General features: G+C 47.0%; 1 protein-coding gene across 1 annotated transcript in view; it reads left to right on the top strand.

The window, feature by feature from the left end:
• LOC138825499 (histone lysine acetyltransferase CREBBP-like) overlaps positions 1-24,774 on the top strand; it is a 130,790-nt gene extending 106,016 nt beyond the window's left edge. Inside the window, exons 21-31 of the mRNA XM_070020143.1 lie at positions 2,921-2,977; positions 6,542-6,619; positions 7,391-7,458; positions 10,932-11,082; positions 11,335-11,481; positions 12,341-12,454; positions 14,119-14,284; positions 14,765-14,932; positions 18,103-18,264; positions 18,557-18,838; positions 20,079-24,774. Of these exons, the coding sequence (XP_069876244.1) occupies positions 2,921-2,977; positions 6,542-6,619; positions 7,391-7,458; positions 10,932-11,082; positions 11,335-11,481; positions 12,341-12,454; positions 14,119-14,284; positions 14,765-14,932; positions 18,103-18,264; positions 18,557-18,838; positions 20,079-22,229 (3,544 nt within the window). The 3' untranslated portion in view covers positions 22,230-24,774. The remainder of the gene's footprint in view (positions 1-2,920; positions 2,978-6,541; positions 6,620-7,390; positions 7,459-10,931; positions 11,083-11,334; positions 11,482-12,340; positions 12,455-14,118; positions 14,285-14,764; positions 14,933-18,102; positions 18,265-18,556; positions 18,839-20,078) is intronic.
• The last annotated feature ends 322 nt before the right edge of the window (positions 24,775-25,096 follow it).

Raw genomic sequence — 25,096 nt, 5'->3', positions numbered from 1 at the left:
TCGACATTTCCTGTCTTTTTAAAAAATTGCATTTTAACTAGTCACTGTAGTCTCTTAGCTACTTGGTAGGCTAATATTGGGAAGATAGTGGTTTTAGACCCGCCTGGGCAAAAGGAAAAAAGTTTACAAGGCCTCATCTCAACCATCAAAAAATTGGAAAGAGTGGGCTGGGAAGGTGGCTCAGTCAGTGGTAGAGCTCTTGCCTTGCATGCATGAGGCCCTGGGTTCCATTCCTCAGCACCACATGAGCAGAAAAAAAAAGCTGGAAGTGGCGCTGTGGCTCAAGTGATAAAGCACTAGCCTTGAGCAGAAGAGCTGAGGGACAGTGCCCAGGCCCAGAGTTTAGGCCCCACGACCGGACCCCAAAAAAAAAAAAATTGGGAAGAGTAACACAGGTCACTCCCATTGGAGAATTGGAAATTATAAATAGAAAAGTCTTGGTTCAGTCTGGTCTGAGCATAAATGCAACACCTTGTTCCCAAAGTGCTTACCTTGCAAGTGTCCTGGGTTTGATCCCCAGTATGAAAGAAGAAAAGACATATATATAAATAAATAAAATAGTGAAGGGGGTGGGATATAGCTCAATTGTTAGGGAACCTGTCTAGCAAGCACATGGTCCAGAGTTCAAACGACCAGCACCGTCAAACAAAAGAGATTAGTGTGAGGGAAGGAGTGACATTGTCCAAAAAGAAATGGACTCTGTGTGACTTACGTAACTGTAACTCCTTTGTACAGCACCTTTATGTTAACAATGAAAAAAAATGTTTAAAGAAAAGTAAGAAAAAGATGTCTTTCGCCTTCCATCTCAGGAAGGCGAGGCAAGAGGATGGTGAGTTTCAGGGGGGCCTGCGCTGCTGCATGCGAACCCGTCCATAGAATAAAACAGTGCTCTCTCCTGATGCCCTCCACTCACACGGCAGGAAATCGAAACTTTCCCCTTCACACCCGACAACTACTCACAGAAATGGCAGTAGCTAAAAATGAGTTTTGTATTCATACCCTATCCTTTATTTTGGAGTTTTTCTCCACTGTAAACCTCTTTTTTTTTGTTTTTGTTTTTGTTTTGGGTCCGGTCGTGGGGCCTGAACTCTGGGCCTGGGCGCTGTCCCTCAGCTCTTCAGCTCAAGGCTAGCTCTCTACCACTTGAGCCACAGTGCCACTTCTGGCTTTTTTCTTATGTGGTGCTGAGGAATTGAGCCCAGGGCTTTGAGCATGCAAGGCGAGCGCTCTACCACTGAGCCACCTTCCCAGCCCCCAAACCTCCATCCCTTTAAGTGGCTAAGCTAATGCAGGTTAGTATGATTCCGGGATTCACTGTCCCTGTTTTCTGACCTAAAGTGCAAATATTTCTTTATTGGTGGTTGGACTGTTGCTTACTTGAATCAAGGTAGGACAGGCATGGATTTAATTCATCCTGCACTGAGTTAACCTTTTCTTCCCAATGCTTAGCCTCTTACGGTTAGTTACCTGTGACAGTAGAATACCCAGAAAGCATGGAAAGAAATTGGAAAACCACAAATGGTTGACTCATTTATATGTTTAAAACACCCAAGAAGCCCACCGGCCCACATCTGCCTCAGCCTTCCAGTGTTTTGTGGTTCTCTTTTCTCCAGTCTCCATTGCTTCTGGCCACAAGTTGCTGTACCCCAAAGGCAGGAAGAAGACTCTGGCCCAGAGGTGTCAGCATTATGCGCACTTCTGCTATCATTCGGTTGCCATTATTCAGACCACAGACTAAAATTCTGCTTATTCCATTTATTTTTAGTTCTCTTGTTGTCTCTATTCCTTGGTTTAATAATACGATAAAAGTCAGGTACTGGTGGCTCACACCTGTAACCCTAGGTACTCAGGAGGCTGAGATTTGAGGATCATGGTTCAAAGCCAACCCAGGCTGGAAAGTCTTTGGGACTCTTACTGCCAATAAACTCAAAAAAGCCAAAAGTGGCACTGTGGCTTAAGTGGTAGAGCGCTCACCTTGAGCAAGAGAAGCTCAGGGACAGCACCTAGGCCCAGAGTTCAAGCCCCAGGACTGGCTGGCACCCCCCGCCCCAAAGAAAAAAGTGATTAATAACTAGATTGTACGGGGAAGGAGTGGGGAGTGGTTAACCAGTAGGTACTAGGTTATGATTAGACAGGAGCAAAAGTTGTGGTGTGGCTATAGTTAGCATTTACATACATTCTTCAAAAGGCCAGAAAAAAATTTCCTTAAAAAAAGCCCACATTCTGAAACTTTTTAAAAAAGTTTTTACCCCAAGGAAATGGTGAATGTTTGATGAGATAAAAATACTAACCTGATTTAAGCATGATACAAAATGTACATATATTGAATATTACATGATTTCCCTGCCCCATTAATTTATATAACTTTTAATGTGTTTGTGTATCAGTTAAGATTTTTTAAATTCTGTAATTCTATAAATCAGAAGTAATTCATATGTACACCTATCATAACAAAAAGACAGTACATTAAACCTAAAAGCCCAGCCCTTTCAGCATTTGGACAGTATCCTTAAGCATATGTTGAACCTTGCTATACTGTGAAATATTGTAACTTAATTGTGGTTTTGCCATTATCTGTCATCAGTCATTATATATGGACTTAAGTGAAAATGAACATGATTGAATCTCAACAAGTTTGCTAGCATAGACTAGTCTTAATTAAATCTGGTAAAGCTGGTAGCAGTTGGATGTTTTCTAAGAAAGAAAATATGTGGGTAATAAACTAATAGTATATATTGAGTGATAACTGGTAGTGCTTTCTGTAGAATTACACATATTCATTGTCATTTACATATATTTTAGATTGCAGCTGATCATAATTTATCTAAAGAACCAGTTATAGAATATTCCAACAAGCCATTTATACTCAACAAATAAATTTTAGCTGATTATATTTGCCTTTCTTTTTAATTAAAAAAAGGACAATTTCCAAGGATCAATTTGAAAAGAAGAAAAATGACACCTTAGACCCTGAACCGTGAGTATATATATATATATATCTATATATATTCTTTTAATTTTGGTTTCAGATCAGGAAAGTTACTCCTTATGCGGGGATTGTAGGAGAATTCAGTAACAGTACATTACCCTGAGGGATTTCTTTTGTGAAGTTGTCTTATAGATTTTTTTAAATTCAAATATAGATATCTCTGTTACGTATTCTCCAATTATTTTAACAATGGAAAGCTTAAATGGGTGTCTTGGTTTCATCGAACCTCTCTAGAATTTCTGTAGAGAAGCCACAGGCTTCTCTACAGCTGATGTCCTTTCACAGGACGTGTCAGAAAGAAAACACTTCCTAAAAACACAAAATATGAGTCCATGTCCTTGCCACCATTCTTTGGTAATGAGAATGTTACATTTCTAAAGTTTGAGCTTCTGGAAAGACTAGGGCCTAGTGATACCCACTGTTTTCTGCTCTGAAAATAGACATCTGTCTGGGGCTGCTGCTTAGTGAGTACAGGCTCCAGCTATAGTGGCTGTCTGGGAAATATGGATTGAGACATTTGAGGTACGCCCAAGGCTTAGAAGGAGGTCCTGCCCCCCCTTGACATCCAGCTTCCTTGCTCTGCAGAGGTCAAGTGCTGTAGAAAAGACTGCATCCCCACAGGCTATATTTGGAAGCCTAGTTTTGTCTTCACTACTGCTGGAGTCCAGGTGCATGATTATGTTAAACAACTTGTGAAATGTTAGCCCTTACGGAGACGTTCCCAAGCACCCACCTGCACCTTTAATAAACCTGAGGATTGTTCTGGATCTTCCACCTCTTTTTACATTATCTTCTTCCCTTGCATGGCTTGTTAGTGTCTTATGTTCACTTTTCAGTTTCAAATATATTCGAATACATATTGGATGCCAAGCAGTAGAATAAAGAGGTTCCTTTGGTCTGATAGGCGTGGCAGATGAGTCAGTGCAGACAACAGGAAGCACAGCATGAGTGTTTCTAGAGATGAGGGTCTAGAGATGAAGGTCCCTAGCATGGCAATAGTATCACCACTCGGCTTCCTGGAAAAGATGACACTCCTTTAGAAGCAGTTACTAGGGAGAAGGACAACATTCTAGACACAAAGGAATGAAAGAACACATGATATTCAGTGTTGGGTGTCTTCTCTTCCACATGAACAAAGACAGCAGTTGGGTTAAGGAACATGTGACTGTAGGCTTGGACAGCATGTATAGTCCCACTAGACAGTAATTACTAGCAAGAGCTTGGGTCATATGACAGAAGACTTTGAGCCACAATATTTTCTGGTGCCCTAAGCCTCCCCAAGATGTTACAGTGGGGGTAAGTCAGTGAGCCAAATGTGTTGAAAGTTTGACTTCCTTAGTTTCTTGACATGGTGGGGGTCTCTGGCAGCTCCTGGGGGCATGGAGCCCAGTTGTGGGCTCCATGTGTGCTTTTCAGAGCAGTATAGAGAATGGTTCTGTGGGAGTATACAGGCCCTTTCCTGCTGCACCACTGTATTCAAATATGCCATCCACCTTCTGTGACTTGGATCAGGCATTTGTTTCCTGTGCCTCAGGCCTGATGGGGCTGTCATTACCTGTCAGCTTTTTGTCTGTTTCCTAAAAATAATTGAGAGATAAGAGCACGTGGTTATAACACAGAAGGAATTGTTCTGTGTCTCCTGAGTCATTCTGTGTGAAATCACCTAGAGAAAGTATGGGACTTAAGAATGTGTAGTAAGGGGGCTGGGAAGGTGGCTCAGTGGTAGAGTGCTTGCCTTGCATGCTTGAGGCCCTGGGCTCAATTCCTCAGCACCACATAAGAAAAAAGCCGGAAGTGGCACTGTGGCTCAAGTGGTAGAGGGCTAGCCTTGAGCTGAAGAGCTGAGGGACAGCGCCCAGGCCCAGAGTTCAGGCCCCACGACCGGACCCAAAAAAAAAGAATGTGTAGTAAGGTCAGAATTCCTGGACTGTGAAATATACCTTCATTATAGTAATTTTGTATTTGCTTTTTTGGGGGCGCCAGTCCTGGTTTGAACTCATGGCCCGGGCACTGCCCTGAACAAGAGTCTTTTAGGGCCAATCTGGCTCTGAACCATGATCCTCAGATTTTAGCCTTCTGAGTAGCTAGGATTACAGGCGTGTGCCACTAGCACCAGCTATCAGTAAATTGTGTGTGTGTGTGTGTGTGTGTGTGTGTGTGTGTGTGTGTGTGTGTGTGTGTGTGTGTGTGTGTGTGTGTGTGTGTGTGTGTGTGTGTGTGTGTGTGTGTGTGTGTGTGTGTGTGTGTGTGTGTGTGTGTGTGTGTGTGTCCTGGAGCTTGAATTTAAGGCCTAGGAGCTATCCTTTATCTTTTGTGCTCAAGGCTGATGTTCTACTACTCAAGCCACAGCTCCACTTCCAGCCTTTTTTTTTTTGGTCAGTCATGAGGCTTGAACTCTGGGCCTGGGCGCTGTCCCTCAGCTCTTCAGCTCAAGGCGAGCACTCTACCACTTGAGCTACAGCGCCACTTCCAGTTTTCTGGTGGTTTATTAGAGATAAGAGTCTCACGGCCGGGTGCCAGTGGCTCGCACCTGTAATCCTAGCTACTCAGGAGGCTGAGATCTGAGGATCACAGTTCAAAACCAGCCCAGGCAGGAAAGTCCATGAGACTCTTATCTCCAGTAAACCACTAGAAAACGGGAAGTAGCACTGTGGCTCAAGAGGTAGCATGCTTGCCTTGAGCTAAAGAGCTGAGGGATAGTGCCCAAGCCCAGAGTTCAAACCCCACAACAGACAAAAAGAGTCTCACAGCCTCTCAGATCTTAGCTTCCTGGGCAGCTAGAATTACAGGACTAAGCCTCTGGTTCCTGGCTGTGAAACTTTAAAAATTGCTATTATAGCAGGGTACAGGTGGCTTATGCCTGTAATCCTAGCTACTAAGGAAGCTGAGATCTGGGGATCATAGTTCAAAGCCAGTCTGGGCAGCAAAGTCCATGGGACTCTTATCTCCAGAAAGCCGGAAGTGGACCTGTGGTTCAAGTGGTAGAGCACCAGCCTTGAGCAGATAGATAAGGCTTAGGGACAACACCAGCCCTAGGAATGGCACCAAAAGTAAACTTTTGCTACTGGTTGCAAGAGAGAGATTGGGGGGTGGGGGAGGATTAAGCAATTGTACAAATAAAGAGAAAGACTGGCTGTGCTTGGTGGTACATGCGTGTAACCTCAGCACTTGGGAAGCTGTAGCAGTAGGATAACAAGTTCAAGGCCAGCCTGGGCTACATAACAAGACCCTGTCTCCAAAAAAACAGAAAGGAAAATCGATATTTCTTTCTATAGAAATTGTCTTGACCTCTTTTTGTAGAGCAATAGTAAATGTCAGAGGTAGTCAAGAGTGACCCAGAGCTGGGTGCTGCTGGCTCGAGCCTGTAACCATACCTACTCAGGAGGCTGACATTTGAGGATTGCAATTCAAAGCCATCCCAGGCAGAAAAGTCTCTGAGCCTCTTATCTCCAACTAACCCCCAAAGAAAAAGTGACCCAGAGAATATTCAAGTTCTTGCATAGACTTGCATCTGTGTGACACTGTGTAAGACTGCACTTTCTTGTCTTCCAGTTTTGTCGATTGTAAGGAGTGTGGTCGGAAGATGCATCAGATTTGTGTTTTGCACTATGACATCATTTGGCCTTCAGGGTGAGTAACTTTCCTGGGATCCCAGGGGAAAGGAGAGCTGTTCAGCACAGAACCACAGACAAGGTGTCGATGGTGGCTGGGTCTTGTTCATTCTTGTCAGCAAGAATTCAGCAATTAGGACTGGGAAAGTGGCTCAGTGGTAGAGTGTTTGCCTTGCATGCATGAGGCCATGGGTTTGATTTCTCAGCACCACATAAGCAGAAAAAAAAAAAGCTGGAAGTGGCGCTGTGGCTCTAGTGGCTCTAGAGTGATAGCCTTGAGCTGAAGAGCTGAGGGACAGCGCCCAGGCCCAATGTATAGGCCCCATGACTGACCAAAAAAAAATGAATTCAGCAATTAAGGAAGATGGCAGTTGATTCTAAATTTAAATCTTAAGTGTTTGCTTGCTTTAGAAATTGCAGGATCTGGGGCTGGGAAGGTGGCTCAGTGGTAGAGCACTTGCCTTGCATGCCAGAGGCCCTGGGTTCGATTCCTCAGCACCACATAAGCAAAAAGCAAAAAGCCGGAAGTGGCACTGTGGCTCAAGTGGTAGAGCACTAGCCTTGAGCTGAAGAACTGAGGGACAGCGCCCAGGCCCAGAGTTCAGGCCCCATGACCGGACCCAAAAAAAAAACAAAAGAAAAAAGAAATTGCAGGATCAAAGCTGTCTGGCTTTTTATTCTTTTTACAATAATGTAATTTAACTGCCAGTGAAGTATTTTAATGTGGCATTGGTGTGGCAACAGACACTGTGGAGTACATAACTGATCACACCCATTATTTGTTTTGCAGCTTTGTGTGTGACAACTGCTTGAAGAAAACTGGCAGACCTCGAAAAGAAAACAAATTTAGTGCTAAGAGTAAGTTTATAGAAGCTTTCTGTTTCTTGGACTGCGCATCTTAAAACTTGTATAGATTTTTCTGTCTTCTTTTGGTACCTCTCAACATGTGGTTTGAGCTTAGTTATCAAAGGCTTTCACCTATAAGTTGTTTTCTTTCGGGTTAAATCATTTGGATCCTTACATGAAAGCCAGCTTGTATGATCATGCCGTATTTTGAATGAAAGCTTTGAAGGTAAACTGTAAGGAAGTCAAGCCCCACACAGATGAAAATACTGTGGCTGCAGGGCCCCAGGAGGACCGCCATGGATCTGAATTGGAAACCACTTTTATTTGTTTATTTTTTTTTTGCTAGTCCTGGGGCTTGAACTCAGGACCTAGGCACTGTCCCCAAGCTTCTTTTGCTCAAGGTTGAGCCATAGTACCACTTCCAGCTTTTTCTAAGTAGTTTATTGGAGATAAGAGCTACATGAAATTTTTTTTGCCCAGGATGGTTTGGAACCGTCATCTTCAGATCTCAGCCTCCTGTTTAGCTAAGATTACAGATGTAAGCCACCACTGCCAGGCTTGGAAACCACTTCTTAAAGGGAACTTGAAGATTTTCTTCAGGGGTTTCAGCACAGAGGTGATGTGTGCCCCCATGAGACCCTGTGCACCCACATCTGTGCTTCTCGGAACGGTTACCTAGCCTGGGACATGTGGGTGTCCATCACCTTATTTTGATACGCTTACAGATTATTTTTCTATAGGTTGTTTTTTATATTTTTTCTTTTAAAATCTCCTTTATTAATGGAATACGTACCCCCAGGAAAGCACCATGATTAGTATGTTTCTTACAGAAAAATGAAATCTAGATTTGTTTAAAGGAATTAGGAGTCTTCTAAAATCCCAAATAAATTTACCTTCCCCCCCCCCCCCCCCCCCCCAGTCATGGGGCTTGAATTTAGGGCCTGGGCACTGTCCCTGAGCTGCTTTTGCTCAAGGCTGGCACTCTACCACTTGAGCCACAGTGCCACTTCTGGCTTTTTCTATTTATATGTTGTTGAGGAATCAAACCCAGGGCTTTATGCATGCTAGGCAAGTACTCTTCCATTAAGCCACATTCCCAGCCAAATTTACTTCTTATATTCCTCATTAAGGTAGAAAAAGATTTAAAGTGAATAAAGAAGAAAACTACTTTTAAAGTCTATTCAAAATTTCATTACTGTGTTTGAGGCCATTAAAAAATTCCATCTCGGGCTGGGAAAGTGGCTCAGTGGTAGAGCACTTGTCTTGCATGCATGAGGCCCTGGGTTTGATTCCTCAGCACCACATAAGCAGAAAAAGCTGGAAGTAGTGCTGTGATTCAAGTGGTAGAGCGCTAGCCTTGAGCTGAAAAGCTAAGGGACAGCGCCCAGGCTCAGAATTCAAGCCCCATGACCAGCCAAAAAAAATTCCATCTCACTCCAAGCACTGATGCCTTTACATATGTAATCTAAGTTACTTAGGAGGCTGAGATCCAGGGAATGGTTCCAGGATAACCTGGGCAGAAAAGTTCAAGAGATCCCTTCAAACCTGTTGCTGGTTTCAGTAGAGTTTATCTTGTCATCTCAAACCTATGTGAGGGTCTGGGATTGGGAGGATCGATGTTCTAGGCTGTCCTGGGCAGAAAAGCATGTGAGACTTCTTCCCACAGCCAGAGAATCTGTACATCATGACATATGACATCCGTCTAAGAAATGACGGAAAGCCTAAAATAGGCAAATGCTGACTCAGATATGCACACTGAAGTGGGAAGTGAGACCCTATCTCAAAAATAAACAGCAAAAACAGGATTTGAGGCATGGCTCAAATGGTAGAGCCACAGTCTAGCAAACATGAGACACTGAGTTCAAACCCCTATCTCTCTCTCTCATATACACATACACATCTCTTCCCTTCCCCCACCCCAAAAAAAATTCATCTAGTCTTTCCCTTGTATAGGAGTTCTCTGTACTGTGGCTAACTTTTTTTTGGGGGGGTGTAAGGGGTGTTTTGTTGTTCGTGGGGCTCAAACTCTGGGCCTGGGTTCTGACCTGGTAGTTAATTGGAGATGAGAGTCTCATGGGCTTTCCTGCCCTGGCTGGCTTTGAACTGCTATCCTCAGATCTCAGCCTCCTGAGTAGATAGGATGACAGGCATGAGCCACCTGCACCGCGCTGTGACTAACGTGTTAACCCTCTGTTAACACTTGTCATGGTTACCTGGGGCTGTCCCTAGATAGGTAGGAAGAGTTGAGCAGCCAGCCCAGGACAAGCCATCTGAAACTGGCTGAGACTGATCCTTATTAGTCTTTTCGGCCTCTCTCCAGGTGACTGGTGTGCTCATAAAGCCACAAGTAGCCGGGCTCACGCCTGTCATCCTAGCTACTCAGGAGGCTGAGATCTGAGGATAGTAGCTCAAAGCCAGCCCAGGCAGGAAAGGCTGTGAGACTCTTATCTCCAATAAACTACTCAGAAAACCGGAAGTGGCTCTGTGGCTCAAGTGATAGAGCACATGCCCTGAGCTGAAGAGCTGAGGGACATCACCCAGGCCCAGAGTTCAAGTCCCATGACCAAAAAAATAAAAAAACAAAAGCCACTAGTAGTTTTTAAGCTGGTGCTTGATTTGTTGGCCCTGGAATGTTCTTTGCTGTTTTAGGCTAGTCAGTGCTAGGAGGTGACTCTGTTGTGAATTGCACTTAAGCTGTCTCCCAGAGGGTGTACCATGACCTGTTACTGTTAGAGCTTCTAAAGTATAGTTCTGTAATGGGAAGCCAGTGACATTTGTGGGAGACAGTTGGGAAACTGGCCTGCCCCATAGAGGCTTTTACTTACCCAAGCAGAGCTAGAACAAGTCTTTTTTTTTTTTTTTCCCCAGTGGTGGGGCTTGAACTCTGGGCCTGGGCACTGCCCCTCAGCTCTTCAGCTCAAGGCTAGCGCTCTACCACTTAAGCCACAGTACCACTTCCGGCTTTTTCTGCTTATGTGGTGCTGAAGAATCAAACCCAGGGCCTCATGCATGCGAAGCAAGCATTCTACCAACGAGCCACCTTACTAGCCCTATAGAACAAAGAAGACTTCTTCTTTTAGAGGCTGCTTCCCAGCCTCCCAGGTCCTGGGGTCAAAAGCAAAAGGCAAGGAGGAGGAGGGCACAGCCTGCTTTCCTCTGGCCTAGTCTTACAAGATTGTCAGATCTGGGAAAAAGACAGAAAGGAACTAGAGGCATGGGTCAGGTGGTAGAGTGAGTGCCAGCCATGAGCACAAGGCCCTGAGTTCAAGCCTCAAGACCACACACACAACAAAATAAAAAATAAGAAGAAAGGTAAATCTGGGCAGACATTTTTTTCTCAGAGGCAAAGTGTCCGGGATCCCATAGTCCACTTTCTTTCATAAGTAGTTCTTGAATAGTTCTTGAAAAAGGCACTGTGCAGAAAGATTGGGGCCCAAGTTCCAGCATCCCTTTCTAAGCCTTCTCCCTACTTCCGGACTTCCTAGGACTGCAGACCACACGATTAGGAAACCACTTGGAAGACCGAGTGAACAAGTTTTTGCGACGTCAAAATCATCCTGAAGCCGGAGAAGTTTTTGTCAGAGTAGTCGCCAGCTCAGACAAGACTGTGGAGGTCAAGCCTGGGATGAAGTCACGGTTTGTGTGCTCTCTTCCTAGAATGCAGGGGGAACAATCCCCGTACCCATCTCTGCAGGGCTAAGTAGGCTTCATGGCAGTTAGCACATGCAGCCAGCCTGAATGTATGATTCCCAGGTCTGAGAATGAGGAAGAACTGGAGCACAGCTCTGAGTCTGCACTCTGGTCATCATCCCGAGAGGTGACTGAGCTGTAGTTATTCTATACCTTTAAACAATGACATTTCAACCCTTTCTCTGCATTTCATTTCAGGTTTGTGGATTCAGGGGAAATGTCGGAATCTTTCCCATATCGAACCAAAGCACTTTTTGCTTTTGAGGAAATTGATGGAGTGGATGTGTGCTTTTTTGGAATGCATGTACAGGAATATGGCTCTGACTGTCCCCCACCAAATACAAGGTAGTAGTCTATCTCTCTTCTGAGTGCATGTCATTCAGTTTCTTGGGAATGAACAGACCAAAGCTTAGGGATTTTAGAGGAACTGTATACTTCATTCTTCATTACTAGATTAAAGTAAGCCACAATTAACTAACCAAACCACTTAACTTTGTTTACCATTGACTGAATGGGAAATGGTCCTTTTTTTTTTTTTTTTTGGTCAGTTGTGTGGCTTGAACTCTGAACTTGAGCCCTGTCCCTCAGCTCTTCAGCTCAAGGAGAGCACTCTACCACTTGAGCCACAGCACCACTTCTAGTTTTCTGGTGGTAAATTGGAGATGTAAGAGTCTCATGCCTGGGTTGGCTTTGAACTGCGATCCTCAGATCTCAGCCTCCTGAGTTGCTAGGATTACAGGTGTAAGCCACCAGCACCCAGCTTAGATGAAGGGTCTTGATGACACGTTTCTGCTCTGAGTATATGTGGCTTTAGTCTTGCTTTTTGTTATCAAAGCAGATTACTATAGGGAACAGACATGGGGGTGGGACAGCTGGATGTACTTGTTCAGGTAATATTTCTGCCCTGTTCAGGTTCCATCCAAAATAGAGGTGAAAGGTTCCTGGAAGTGACTTTTCTCCCATTTTCCCTGAGCCTTCCTTTGGCTCTCTTGGGAGTGTGTTGGGCCATTCTGTGGCCAACAAAATGATTGCTGTTAACTTGTTCGGTGGATGGGACTGTGATTGGGGTTTTATCACTTCCTGTTGGGTGGCCACTATAACCATTATCAAAACTTATTTCTGGTGGCTGTTTGGATGCTGGTATTTGGCTTCAAGTTTAAAAGATAACTGTGTATTAAAAGTGATACCTCCACCCCACCTACAGGCGTGTGTACATATCTTATCTGGACAGTATTCATTTCTTCCGGCCACGTTGCCTCCGGACAGCCGTTTACCATGAGATCCTTATTGGATACCTGGAATATGTGAAGAAATTGGGGTAAGTTATACTATCTTTTTCTCTCTGTTTATTTTATGGAATAAGGGGTGGTATGTGTGTGTGTGTCTGTGTGTCTGTGTGTGGTAGTCTTTTCACTTAAAGGATTTTGTTGGGTTTGGTTTTGGTTTTAACTTGGTTGGTTGGTTTCGGTTTCGGTTTCGGTTTTGGTTTTGGTTTTGGTTTTTGCCAGTCCTAGGGCTTGAACTCAGAGCCTGGACACTGTCCCCCTAGCACTCTATCACTTGAGCCACAGTGCTACTTCCAGCTTTTTTTGTTTATGTGATACTGAGAAATCAAACCCTGGGCTTCATGCATGCTAGGCAAACACTCTACCACTAAGCCACATTCCCAGCCCTTCATTTGAAGTTTTATGTATTTTTATTTCTAACATAAAGATCAGACGTTCCCTGAGAGACCCTCTCCAAATACAGACCAACTTATGCCCAGTCCTGGGAAGATACAGTATAAGCTGCAAATGAGTTGCATTCCTTTCTCAAACATGAAAATGTGTTATATTTGATCGAAGTGTCTTGAACAGAGTGAATGAGATTTCTTGTTAACCCTCAAAAGAGAGATATTCAACGGAACTGTTTTTCCAGTGTACAGGAGGAAATCAGGAAGAAATTCAGCGCTTCACTTAGACAGAACTTCCTTGTGTTGCCTTGATGAGCCAGTGAGTTAGCTCACAGGCTCTTTGATGAGGTCAGGGGTCATCTCTGATGTCAACCCCAACCTGTGTGTACTTTTTTTTTTTTTTTTTTTTTTTTTTTGGGTCAGTTGTGGGGCTTGAACTCTGGGCTTGGGCACTGTCCCTGTGCTCTTCAGCTCAAGGAGAATGTTCTACCACTTGAGCCACAGCGCCACTTCAGTTTTCTAGTGGTTTATTGGAGATAAGAGTCATACAGACTTTCCTGCCCAGGGCTTTGAACTGTGATCCTCAGATCTCAGACTCCTGAGTAGCTAGGATTACAGGCGTGAGCCACCAGTGCCTGGCTAATTTTTACTTTTTTTTTTTCAGTCATGGGGCCTGAACTCTAGGCCTGGGGCCTGTCCCTCAGCTCTTCAGCTCAAGGCTCCCTACCACTTGAGCCACAGCACCACTTCGGCTTTTTTCTGCTTATGTGATGCTAAGGAATCAAACCCAGGGCCTCGTGCATGCAAAGCAAGCACTCTACCACTGAGCCAACTTTCCAGTTGTGTGTGTACTTTTGAGAGCAAAATACTTCAGCTAGTTGCCAGGGTTAAAGTTGAAAGCAATAAAAGATTATATTGAGCTGGGTGTCAGTGGCTCACACCTGTAATCCTACCTACTCAGGAGGCTGAGATCTGAGGATCACGGTTCAATGCCAGCCCGGGCAGGCAAGTCTGTGAGACTGATCTCCAATAAAACCCACCAGAAAACTGGAAGTGGTGCTGTGGCTCAAGTGGTAGAGTGCTCACCTTGAGCTGAAGAGCTGACGGACAGCACCCAGGCCCTGAGTTCAAGCCCCAGGACCAACCCCCCCCCCCCCCCCCACACACACACAAATTCTACTGGTTTGAAACCCTTGTTTTCTTTTTTCCTCATATTTCTGTCCTGTGTTTGGCTCCTGTTCTTCAGCTGTAATTCCTTGAAAGTAAAGCACAATTCATTGATACTTCTGGCTTGTGTGTTTGTCCTGTAGGTATGTAACAGGGCACATATGGGCCTGTCCCCCAAGTGAAGGAGACGACTACATCTTCCACTGTCACCCCCCTGATCAAAAAATCCCAAAACCAAAACGACTACAGGAGTGGTACAAGAAGATGCTGGACAAAGCATTTGCAGAGCGGATCATTCATGACTACAAGGTACTCCATCCTAAAGGAACATGGCTTTTTGCAGCTAAGTAGACATCTGTGTGTTTTTCTCTTGCTGTCACATGCTTTATAATTGGATTCATCTACAGGGATTAGAAATCAAAAACTGCTGGGCTGGTGGCTCACACCTGTAATCCTAGCTACTCAAAAGGCTGAGATCTGAGGACCACAGTTTGAAGCCAGCCTCAGCAGAAAAGTCTGTGAGACTCAAAAAGCTGAAAGTGGCTTAAGTTTAGGCAGAAGCCTAAACCTAGAGTGAAAATGGAAGGGTTGGGGATTTAGTACTTGTGCAGACAGTACAAGGCCCTAAGTTTGGTCTTCAGCTCTGCAGAAAAAAAGAAAATGGAGAAGCATTTATGCCATCGATTGGAGCAGCACCATCAGTGCGTGCACTGGAGCTGGTGGCCCATGGGTAAGATCTCCAGGAACTTGTGGATACTCATCTCACCTCGGTGCTTTGCTTTCTCACAGGACATACTCAAGCAGGCAAATGAAGACAGGCTTACAAGTGCCAAGGAACTGCCATATTTTGAAGGAGATTTCTGGCCCAATGTGTTGGAAGAGAGCATCAAGGAGCTAGAACAAGAAGAAGAAGAGAGGAAAAAAGAGGAGAGCACTGCAGCTAGCGAGACCCCTGAGGTGCAAGCTCCCCCCAAGTCTCCCTACTTCTTCTTCCTAGCACTGTGGGGGACAGCCCAGGCCATGCAGGGGTAGCAGACTGGGAAGAGAGTGCAAGTCACTAGGTTCTTTCTCCGCATAGTCAGGTTGTCACAGCAGAAAGAGGGCCTGGGGGCTTGGTTAAGGGCATTTTCCCTGGACAGTGTGGGGGAAAGGGAAGGAAAGCCAGGGGAAGGGATCCTATCTGGGCACAGAGGTAGGCACAAGTTATTTATGCAGGAGGCTCTCTGTTGCCATGCTTTATTGGCTTTTGTGGCAGCTCCTCCTCCTCTTTTGTTGTTGTTGTTGTTGTTGTTGTTGTTGTTGTTGGTCGTGAGGCCTGAACTCTGGGCCTGGGCGCTGTCCCTCAGCTCTTCAGCTAAAGGCTAGAACTCTACCACTTGAGCCACAGCGCCACTTCTGGTTTTTTCTACTTATGTGGTGCTGAGGAATAGTACCCAGGGGCTCATGCATCTAAAGCAAGCACTCTACCACTGAGCTACTTTCCCAGCCTCTGTTTTTTGTGCCTTATACTCAGCTTGTTCACTGATAAGTGTCCATGTATTCCAGACAGTGCAGACTGAACCCCTGCCGGGATTATGTTCTAGGAAGAGTAATTGGAAGGGATAGGTAGTTGCACACTGGGCTTTTCTGATGATGGGCTAGTTCTGAGGAGCAGAGAGGTCTAGGGCACTGTCAGAGGTGCCAGTGACAGAGACAGGACCATCCCATCCCTACCAAAAATATAGGGAAACCTTCCTGTTGTTATGTTGGGATTGCAAAGCATGATAAAGCCATCTTGAGTAGGAGAGGATGGTGGTAGAGATTGGGTTGTAGCTATAAATGCAGTGGAAGTCTACAGTGAATTTTTGAGGGTAGCAGTCCCAAAACTTGGAAGCAGTCTTTGTGGCAGCATATGAGGAAAAACCATGAACTAAAGCAGCCTCATATATGGTTGAAATCACTGTGTTGCTACTGCCACTACTGTAGTCTTGGAGAGGCTGCCAGCACTGGTGGCTCACATCTGTAATCCTAGCTACTCAGAAGGCTGAGAGCTGAGGATCACAGTTCAAAGCCAGCCTGGGCAGGAAAGTCCATGAGACTCTTATCTCTAATAAACCACTAGAAAACCAGAAGTGGCACTGTGGCTCAAGCGGTAGAGCGCTTGCCTTGAGCTGAAGAGCGCAGGGACATTGCCAAGCCCAAAGTTCAAGCCTCACGACTGACCAAAAACAAGAATGGGCTGAGGACATACTACCATTGAAATCCTTGGGAATACCTCCAAAGGAGATTGGATGAGACTTGGCTGGGCTGGAGTTGGTAGCAATGTAGTGTAGCATCGGAAGCCTCATGTCACACACACTGTGTACCTAGGTTACACTGCTGGTGAGACAACACTTGGTCTCCAGTGGAAGAAAGGGACTGGTGCCCCAGCCGGCCCTGGCTGTGCACCAGGAACTTGGTTATATGTGGTTGTTCAGAAGGCAGGATACAAAGAAGTTGGCAGGGAGACACGTGTGTGTGTGTGTGTGTGTGTGTGTGTGTGTGTGTGTGTGTGTGTGTGTGTGTGTGTGTGTGTGTGTGTGTGTGTGTGTGTGTGTGTGTGTGTGTGTGTGTGTGTGTGTGTGTGTGTGTGTGTGTGTGTGTGTGTCCAATTAGATATGGGCAAAAATGTGCTTTCCTCAGAGACACCTAGGACTCAGGGTTAACTTTGGGACAAAAGGAATGCTCCTGTTCTATTAAAAATCAGATACTTGGTTGCTCACACCTATAACTCAGGAGGACTGAGATGTGAGGATTGTGATTCAGCCAGAATACCCAGATACCCAGCCTGGGCAGCCTTAATTAACTACCAAAAAGCCAGAATCAGAGCTGTTGCTCAACCGCTAGCCTTGAATACAAAATCTTAGAGGGATAGCACCCTGGCCCTGAGTTCAAGCCCCAGGACCAGCACCAAAAGGAAAAAAAAAAGTCATTCTCAATTTCACAGAAATGGGGAAAGCTTATAGTAGTCTTTTTTAAGTGTGAAGATTCTGTAACTTCATGTGTGTAACTTTAACTTTGAGGGGTTGGGGGCATCACAAAGACAAACATGCAAAGGTAAAATTCCAAGGGAAAAAGGCTATTGTTCCAAATGAGAAAAACAAAAAATATTGAGGGTGCTGGGTATTGGTGGCTCACATTTGTAATCCTAGCTGTTCAGGAAGCTGAGGTCTGAGAACCAAGGTTTGAAACCAGCCAGTGCAAAAAAAACAAAGGCAGAGCCGAAATGGTGACCCATGTAGAAAGAGCTAGCAATGTAAAGGTGAGATCCTGAGTTCAACTTCCAGTGCTGTCCTCTTCCCCCACCCCCATTCTGTACCCAAAAAAAAACAAAAACTTTTTTTAGGGGAAGGGGGTGGTTATGGGGCTTGAACTCAGGGCCTTGGTGCTGTCCCTGAGCTCTTTTGCTCGAGGCTAACACTCTACCATTTTGAGCCACAGCACCACTTCCAGTTTTCTGGTGGTTCATTGAAGAGTCTCACCGACTTTCCTGCCTGGGCTGAAATAGATCTGGTTAGCTCTTCTCCCCCAAATTCCTAACTCTTTGCAGAGTTAGGAACATCAGAGTATTTGGCCTGAAATGTGAGCCCTCTTAGACTTAGCCCAGTAATTGGAGCACTAACAGACTTTCCTGCAGACTTAGCAGGAAAACAGGTTCCTGAAGATGTCCTGCCTGGGGTAGTTCTTGAGGGGAACCTAGAGAGTACACAGCACAGCTTTTCTCTATGCACATCTTTCCTATGCCTTCTGTTGGACACATGCGCACACTGTGTATATTCAGGTCCCTCTTCAAGGCAGAGAAAAAGCTACAGGACATAGCATGTGTAGTATCCAGTGGAACAACAGAGCAATAAAAGAATTTTGCTGCCTTCCATTTGTTAAGATACCAGCATCTTGGGTATTCTTTCCCTTGAGAGGGAAGGCAACATGACATACAAGTATAGACTCTGCTTCCACCCTGTCACCTTTCCTTAAACGCCTTCTGAAGGTAACGTCTGGCCTGGGTGCAGGTGCAGTCCACCTGGAAGTTCCTTGACTTAGGCTGGTTCACTGGCACCTCACAGCATGGGATCTGCACATTTGTCTGACAGTCTTGCATGTGATTGCAGGGAAGTCAGGGTGACAGCAAGAATGCCAAGAAAAAGAACAACAAGAAGACCAACAAGAATAAAAGCAGCATTAGCCGTGCAAACAAGAAGAAGCCCAGTATGCCCAATGTGTCAAATGACCTGTCCCAGAAGCTCTATGCCACCATGGAGAAGCACAAGGAGGTAACCATGCAGGCTGGGTAGGAGGTGCTGGGATCCTTTGGGCCCAGGAGGAGGCAGAAGGCACAAAGATGGCTTTCCTTTGGCTCCTTGTGTGGGTGTGTGGTGGAGAGAGGACCACCGGGAAGCTAGAAGCCAGAACTGGCCAGTGTGGTAATACCATGTGACTTGGATACAGCCAAGGGGAGCCTGGGCCTCAGGCTGGTGTCAGGCTCAGCCACCCTCCTGCTCCACAGGCAGAAGTGGCCCTGTCCTGCACTAGCCCCCTTGGAGTTAATGCACCTCCTCTCTACAGGTCTTCTTTGTGATTCACCTGCATGCTGGACCTGTCATCAACACCCTGCCCCCCATCGTGGACCCTGACCCCCTGCTCAGCTGCGACCTAATGGATGGACGTGATGCCTTCCTCACCCTGGCCAGAGACAAACACTGGGAGTTCTCTTCCTTGCGCCGCTCCAAGTGGTCCACGTTGTGCATGCTGGTGGAGCTGCACACCCAGGGTCAGGACCGCTTCGTCTACACGTGCAACGAGTGCAAACACCACGTGGAAACACGCTGGCACTGTACCGTGTGTGAGGTAGGCCTCCCTTCTTGCCACATCTGCAACCGGTGCAGATTCCCACAGAACATCTATGACCGTGATGCAGAATTGGCATCTTTGCACAGCAGAATTTGTGCTGATCTTCTCAGGTTAAGGAGCCAAGCAGGAGGCAAAAGATCTGTTGTCTGTGTCCCTGCTCTTATCTGGTCTGGCTGCCCTGAGCTGAGGCAGTCTGACTATAGGGACCAACAGGCGCACTCTATGGAGCAAGTGCAGAGGGGGTTGCTGAAATACTGCTTCTTTGGGAATTTCTGCCTGTTCACCTTCTCCTGTGACCCAGCTCAGGGTCAGGGTGCCCTGTATCCCAGTGGCATGTCACACACCTTTGGTCCAGGTCTTAGTCCTTTCATTCACTCACAATGGAGTCCCAAGGGCTGGATTGCTAGCTTCTGCTGAGGTTAACTGGCTTTGATATGTGTTGGGCTTTTCTGTTCTGGACAGACTAAATTCTGCTCCTCTTTCTCTGTGGCCTTCTCTTTTTCCCTTTTTTTTTTTTTTTTTTGGCTTGTTTGTGAGGCTTGAATTCTGGGCCTGGGCGCTGTCCCTGAGCTCTTCAGCTCAAGGCGAGCACTACTTGAGCCACAGTACCACTTCTGGTTTTCTGGTGGTTAATTGGAGATGTAAGAGTCTCATGCCAGGGTTGGCTTTGAACCGCGATCCTCAGATCTCAGCCTCCTGAGTAGTAGGATTACAGGCGGGAGCCACCAGCACCCAGCTTCACCCACTTTAAAATGCTTTTTTCCCCCCAGCCTTCTCCATTTTCTAATTTGCTGGTGCTAGATTCTTTTTCTGTGAGCAAGGTTTTCAGACCCAATTCTAGGGCTCCAAACTCATTCTCAATTTCCAGGTGCAAGCATTTCTTAGATGCTTGGGCTCATGTAACTAGCTTGTGCAATATAGACCATGCGTACTGTGTACCCTTTCTTTTGGGAATGAAGTCCACATGCCCTGGTGTGCTTAGGAAGAATGGCTGTAGCGTCTCTCCCTCTTCATGTACTGGGCCTCCTACACTGGATGTCGTGAGTGTTGGAGAGATGAGGCAGAGTCCTGATGCTTTTCTCATAGCAGAGAAAGCAAGGAAGGAAGAGGCCCCGGTGTCCTTTGCCTGGAAACTTTAGCAGACATTACGTTCAAGCATGTGCAGGCTCGGGCCCGAGTTCAGACCACTCTTGCTGGGCCTGTGCTTCTGCTGACCGTTCCCTTTGCTTATCTGCAGGACTATGACCTTTGTATCAACTGCTACAACACCAAGAGTCACACCCACAAGATGGTGAAGTGGGGCCTGGGCCTAGACGATGAGGGCAGCAGCCAGGGCGAGCCACAGTCCAAGAGCCCCCAGGAATCCCGGCGCCTGAGCATCCAGCGCTGCATCCAGTCCCTGGTGCACGCCTGCCAGTGCCGCAACGCCAACTGCTCGCTGCCGTCCTGCCAGAAGATGAAGCGGGTGGTGCAGCACACCAAGGGCTGCAAGCGCAAGACCAACGGGGGCTGCCCCGTGTGCAAGCAGCTCATCGCCCTCTGCTGCTACCACGCCAAACACTGCCAAGAAAACAAATGCCCTGTGCCCTTCTGCCTCAACATCAAACACAAGCTCCGCCAGCAGCAGATTCAGCACCGTCTGCAGCAGGCCCAGCTCATGCGCCGGCGGATGGCCACGATGAACACCCGCAATGTGCCTCAGCAGAGTTTGCCTTCTCCTACCTCAGCACCGCCTGGAACCCCCACACAGCAGCCCAGCACGCCCCAGACGCCACAGCCCCCTCCCCAGCCCCAGCCCTCGCCAGTGAGCATGTCACCAGCTGGCTTCCCCAGTGTGGCCCGGACTCAGCCTCCTACAACAGTGTCCACAGGGAAGCCCGCCAACCAGGTGCCGGCCCCCCCTCCCCCTGCCCAGCCCCCACCTGCAGCGGTAGAAGCGGCCCGGCAGATCGAGCGTGAGGCCCAGCAGCAGCACCACCTATACCGAGTGAATATCAACAATGGCATGCCCCCAGGGCGTACAGGTATGGGGACCCCTGGAAGCCAGATGGCCCTGAATGTGCCCCGGCCCAACCAGGTTAGTGGGCCTGTTATGCCCAACATGCCACCCGGGCAGTGGCAGCAGGCACCCATTCCCCAGCAGCAACCAATGCCAGGTATGCCAAGGCCTGTGATGTCTATGCAGGCCCAACCAGCTGTGGCTGGGCCGCGGATGCCCAATGTACAGCCGCCCAGGAGCATCTCACCCAGCGCCCTGCAAGACTTGCTACGGACCCTGAAGTCTCCCAGCTCCCCTCAGCAGCAGCAGCAGGTGTTGAACATCCTCAAATCCAACCCACAGCTCATGGCAGCTTTTATCAAACAGCGCACAGCCAAGTATGTGGCCAGTCAGCCCGGCATGCAACCCCAGCCCGGCCTCCAGTCCCAGCCCGGCATGCAGCCCCAGCCCGGCATGCACCAACAGCCTGGCTTGCAGAACCTGAATGCAATGCAAGCTGGCGTGCCACGGCCTGGTGTGCCTCCGCAGCAGCAGGCAATGGGAGGCCTGAACCCCCAGGGCCAGGCCCTCAACATCATGAACCCAGGCCACAACCCCAACATGGCAAGTATGAATCCGCAGTACCGAGAGATGCTGAGGAGACAGCTCTTACAGCAGCAGCAGCAACAGCAGCAGCAGCAACAGCAGCAGCAGCAGCAGCAGCAGCAGCAAAACAGCGCCAGTATGGCCGGGGGCATGGCCGGGCATAGCCAGTTTCAGCAGCCACAAGGACCTGGAGGCTACGCCCCAGCCATGCAGCAGCAGCGCATGCAGCAGCATCTCCCCATCCAGGGCAGCTCCATGGGCCAGATGGCCGCTCAGATGGGACAGCTTGGCCAGATGGGGCAGCCTGGGCTGGGGGCTGACAGCACCCCCAACATCCAGCAGGCCCTGCAGCAGCGGATTCTGCAGCAGCAGCAGATGAAGCAGCAGATCGGGTCCCCGGGCCAACCTAACCCCATGAGCCCCCAGCAGCACATGCTCTCAGGACAGCCGCAGGCCTCCCATCTCCCTGGCCAGCAGATCGCCACATCCCTTAGTAACCAGGTGCGATCTCCAGCCCCTGTCCAGTCTCCACGGCCCCAGTCCCAGCCTCCACATTCCAGCCCGTCACCACGGATACAGCCCCAGCCTTCACCACACCACGTCTCTCCCCAGACTGGTTCCCCTCATCCTGGACTTTCGGTCACTATGGCCAGCTCCATGGATCAGGGACACCTGGGGAACCCCGAACAGAGTGCAATGCTCCCTCAACTGAACACGCCTAGTAGGAGTGCACTGTCCAGTGAACTGGCTCTGGTCGGTGACACCACAGGAGACACTCTAGAAAAGTTTGTGGAGGGTTTGTAGCATTATGAGAGCATCACTTTTTCCCCTTTCACGTTCTTGGACCTTTTGTACTGAAAATCCAAGCATCTAGGCTAATCTTTTTACCCCTAGATGGGACTGCGACTTCCAAGCTATGGAAGGGTGGATTGATGTTTAAAGAAACAATACAAAGAATATATTTTTTTGTTAAAAACCAGTTGATTTAAATATCTGGTCTCTCTTTTTTTCCCCGTTTTGTTTTTGTTTGGGGGGGGAGGGGTCGTTTGGATTCTTTTTGTCGACATTGCTGGTGACTCATGCCTTTTTTTAAATGGGAAAAACAAGTTCATTATATTCATATTTTTTATTTGTATTTTCAAGACTTTAAACATTTATGTTTGAAAGTGAGAAGAAAAATAATATTCGGAAACTGGTTCCTGAATTAATGCATCTTATAATGTATCCCGGTAACCGTCTTGACGTTGCGGGAAGATTTTTTTCTATAGTGAACTCTGTGGGCATCTCCAAGTATTACCCTGGACGATAGGAATTGACTCCGGCGTGCACACACGTACACACCCACACACATCTATCTATACATGCTGGCTTAAGCCAAACTCTTGTCTTGCAGATGTAGAAATTGTTGCTTTGTTTCTCTGATAAAACTGGTTTTAGACAAAAATAGGGATGATCAGTCTCCTTAGACCATGCTAATGCTAATAGAGAAGAAGCATTCATTTCTTTCTTCTATGTGAAACTTGAAATGAGGAAAAGCAATTCTAGTGTAAATCATGCAAGCGCTATAATTACTATAAGAAAATTGAAGAAGATTCAATCACTGTATAGAATGGTAAAGTACCAACTCATTTCTTATATCATATTGTTAAATAAACTGTGTGCAACAGACAAAAAGGGTGGTCCTTCTTGAATTCATGTACATGGTATTAACACTTAGTGTTCGGGGTTTTTTTGTTATGAAAATGCTGTTTTCAACATTGTATTTGGACTATGCATGTGTTTTTTTTCCCATTGTATATAAAGTATCGCTTAAAATTGATATAAATTACTGAAGTTTTTAATATGTATTCTGTTCTTTAAGATCCCTGTAAGAATGTTTAAGGTTTTTATTTATTTATATATATTTTTGGAGTCTGTTCTTTGTAAGACATGGTTCTGATTGTTCGCGTAGAGTGGAGAGGCCGGGGCTGCGGTCATGGTGGCCGTGCGGGTGGCGTCTGGGGTGCGTCCCAGCCTGGTCGCCTTCCTTCCCAGACTGAGGTGGCAGCTTGGCAGTAGCCACGCCGATCGGATGCTCACAGGTGAATTTCGTCCCTGCCACGCCAGGGTTCTGAGGCAGCACTTTGCCTCCGGCCCAGTCTCCCCACCCTTCCTCCTGTTGCAGCCAGCTCTCTGTTTGGGGAGGGCTTCCTGCCCTTTCTTCAGGCAGTCCCTCCCCCTTCTATACACAAATCCCAGATCTGATGCAAAGGGTGCTCATGGAACTCCAGGTGGCTCCCGACGCCCCCTCTCCCCCGAAATCCTTTGTCCAGTAGGGAGGATACCTCCATCCGCCTGTGTTGTGGGGCCTCAGTGAGGCCCCCATAGGCCGTGTGCCACCTGGAACAGATCCTGCCACCCAGCCCAGCTGTGGGTGACCTTACTGAGTAAGGTGACTCAGAAAGATTGCAAAGCCAGCTTAGAGGAGGACGTCAGCAGGGGACTGGCGGGAACCCCTGGTCTGCTGCTCCCTCTCCCCCCACCCCCCAGAACTTTTTTGTAATCCCTGTCTTCCAGCCAAAGGGGTGGTTTCTGATAGGGGTAGGGACTGAGGTGTTAACTGTAGAAATCATGGCCCAAATAGCTTCCTTTTTGGCCCTTAATGTTCACAGAAGTATTTTCAGGATACATCATACTTGAGTTGGGAATCTAAATTTGAGGAAACCTTCAGAGAACTTGGAAGGGTGCAATGTAGTATTAGCACAGAGTTTTTGAGTCTTGGTTTTTTAATTATGTGGATTTGCTAAACCAGGTAAAGATAAGGCCGCATCGAGCATCCCTGACCCACCCCCCGTCTCCGCCCCGTCCTCTTGCCTCCAGAACCTGCCATCCTGCTCAACTTGCACATTCGCGGTCCTCTTTGGAGTCCCCTTCCCTGCTGATGAGGGATTCCTGAGCCATGTGTTCAAACCAGAAGTGGAGCCGGAGCCCTGGAGAAGCTGTTCCAAGCCCACGCTCAGAGGGGGTGCTCGCCAGTGTGCAGCCTTTTAACGTGGGCAGTGGAGACGTCTTTTTCAGGTTATCCTGGAATTCAAAACTCTATGTACCAACCTCTTCCTTGTTGGAATCTGCATCCTATGCAACTGTCCATCCGGGTGTCAATGGATGTGGCTGAGGGTGTGGGCTATGGATACTAACCTTAAACCTGTCCTAAGGAAATTTCTGTAAGAGCTGGAGAGCCCAGACGCTGTGTCTCATGCTGTATACTTGAGAGGAGAAGAGAAAAAGTCCTATATTTGTGATCAAAAAGAGGGAACTTGAAATGTGCTGGTGTTTATAATAAAAGCTGGTAAAACTGCTTGGATTCAAAGATGGTTCCGATTGGCTAATGACCCTTATCATTAGCTCAGCAGCTAGTCACTGAAAGGCCGAAGATCTGTTGAATTTGTCTCCACTGAACATGCCTTTTTGATAATGTCTTTGAGATTCCTAACATTTAAGAACTGAAATCAAGTGAGATGGCCGTGGATAACTTCTGCTTCTGTACTCTCAGTTGGAGGTGAAGTGTTCTATTTCTTTTGGTTGCTCTAAAATGGAGCCAAAGGTTTTTCTAATCAAAAAAAAAAGTTTGGTGCTGCATGGCATAATGAGCTTGGGGGGAAAAAATACTCATGAAGATAGTGATTGTGTTG

This window comes from Dipodomys merriami, unplaced genomic scaffold (genome assembly GCF_024711535.1).
Source record: "Dipodomys merriami isolate MVZ:Mamm:240054 unplaced genomic scaffold, mDipMer1.0.p SCAF_137, whole genome shotgun sequence".
NCBI lineage: Eukaryota > Metazoa > Chordata > Mammalia > Rodentia > Heteromyidae > Dipodomys > Dipodomys merriami.
The sequence above is the reverse complement of the archived record's forward strand: the minus strand, read 5'-3'. Positions and strand labels throughout refer to the sequence as shown.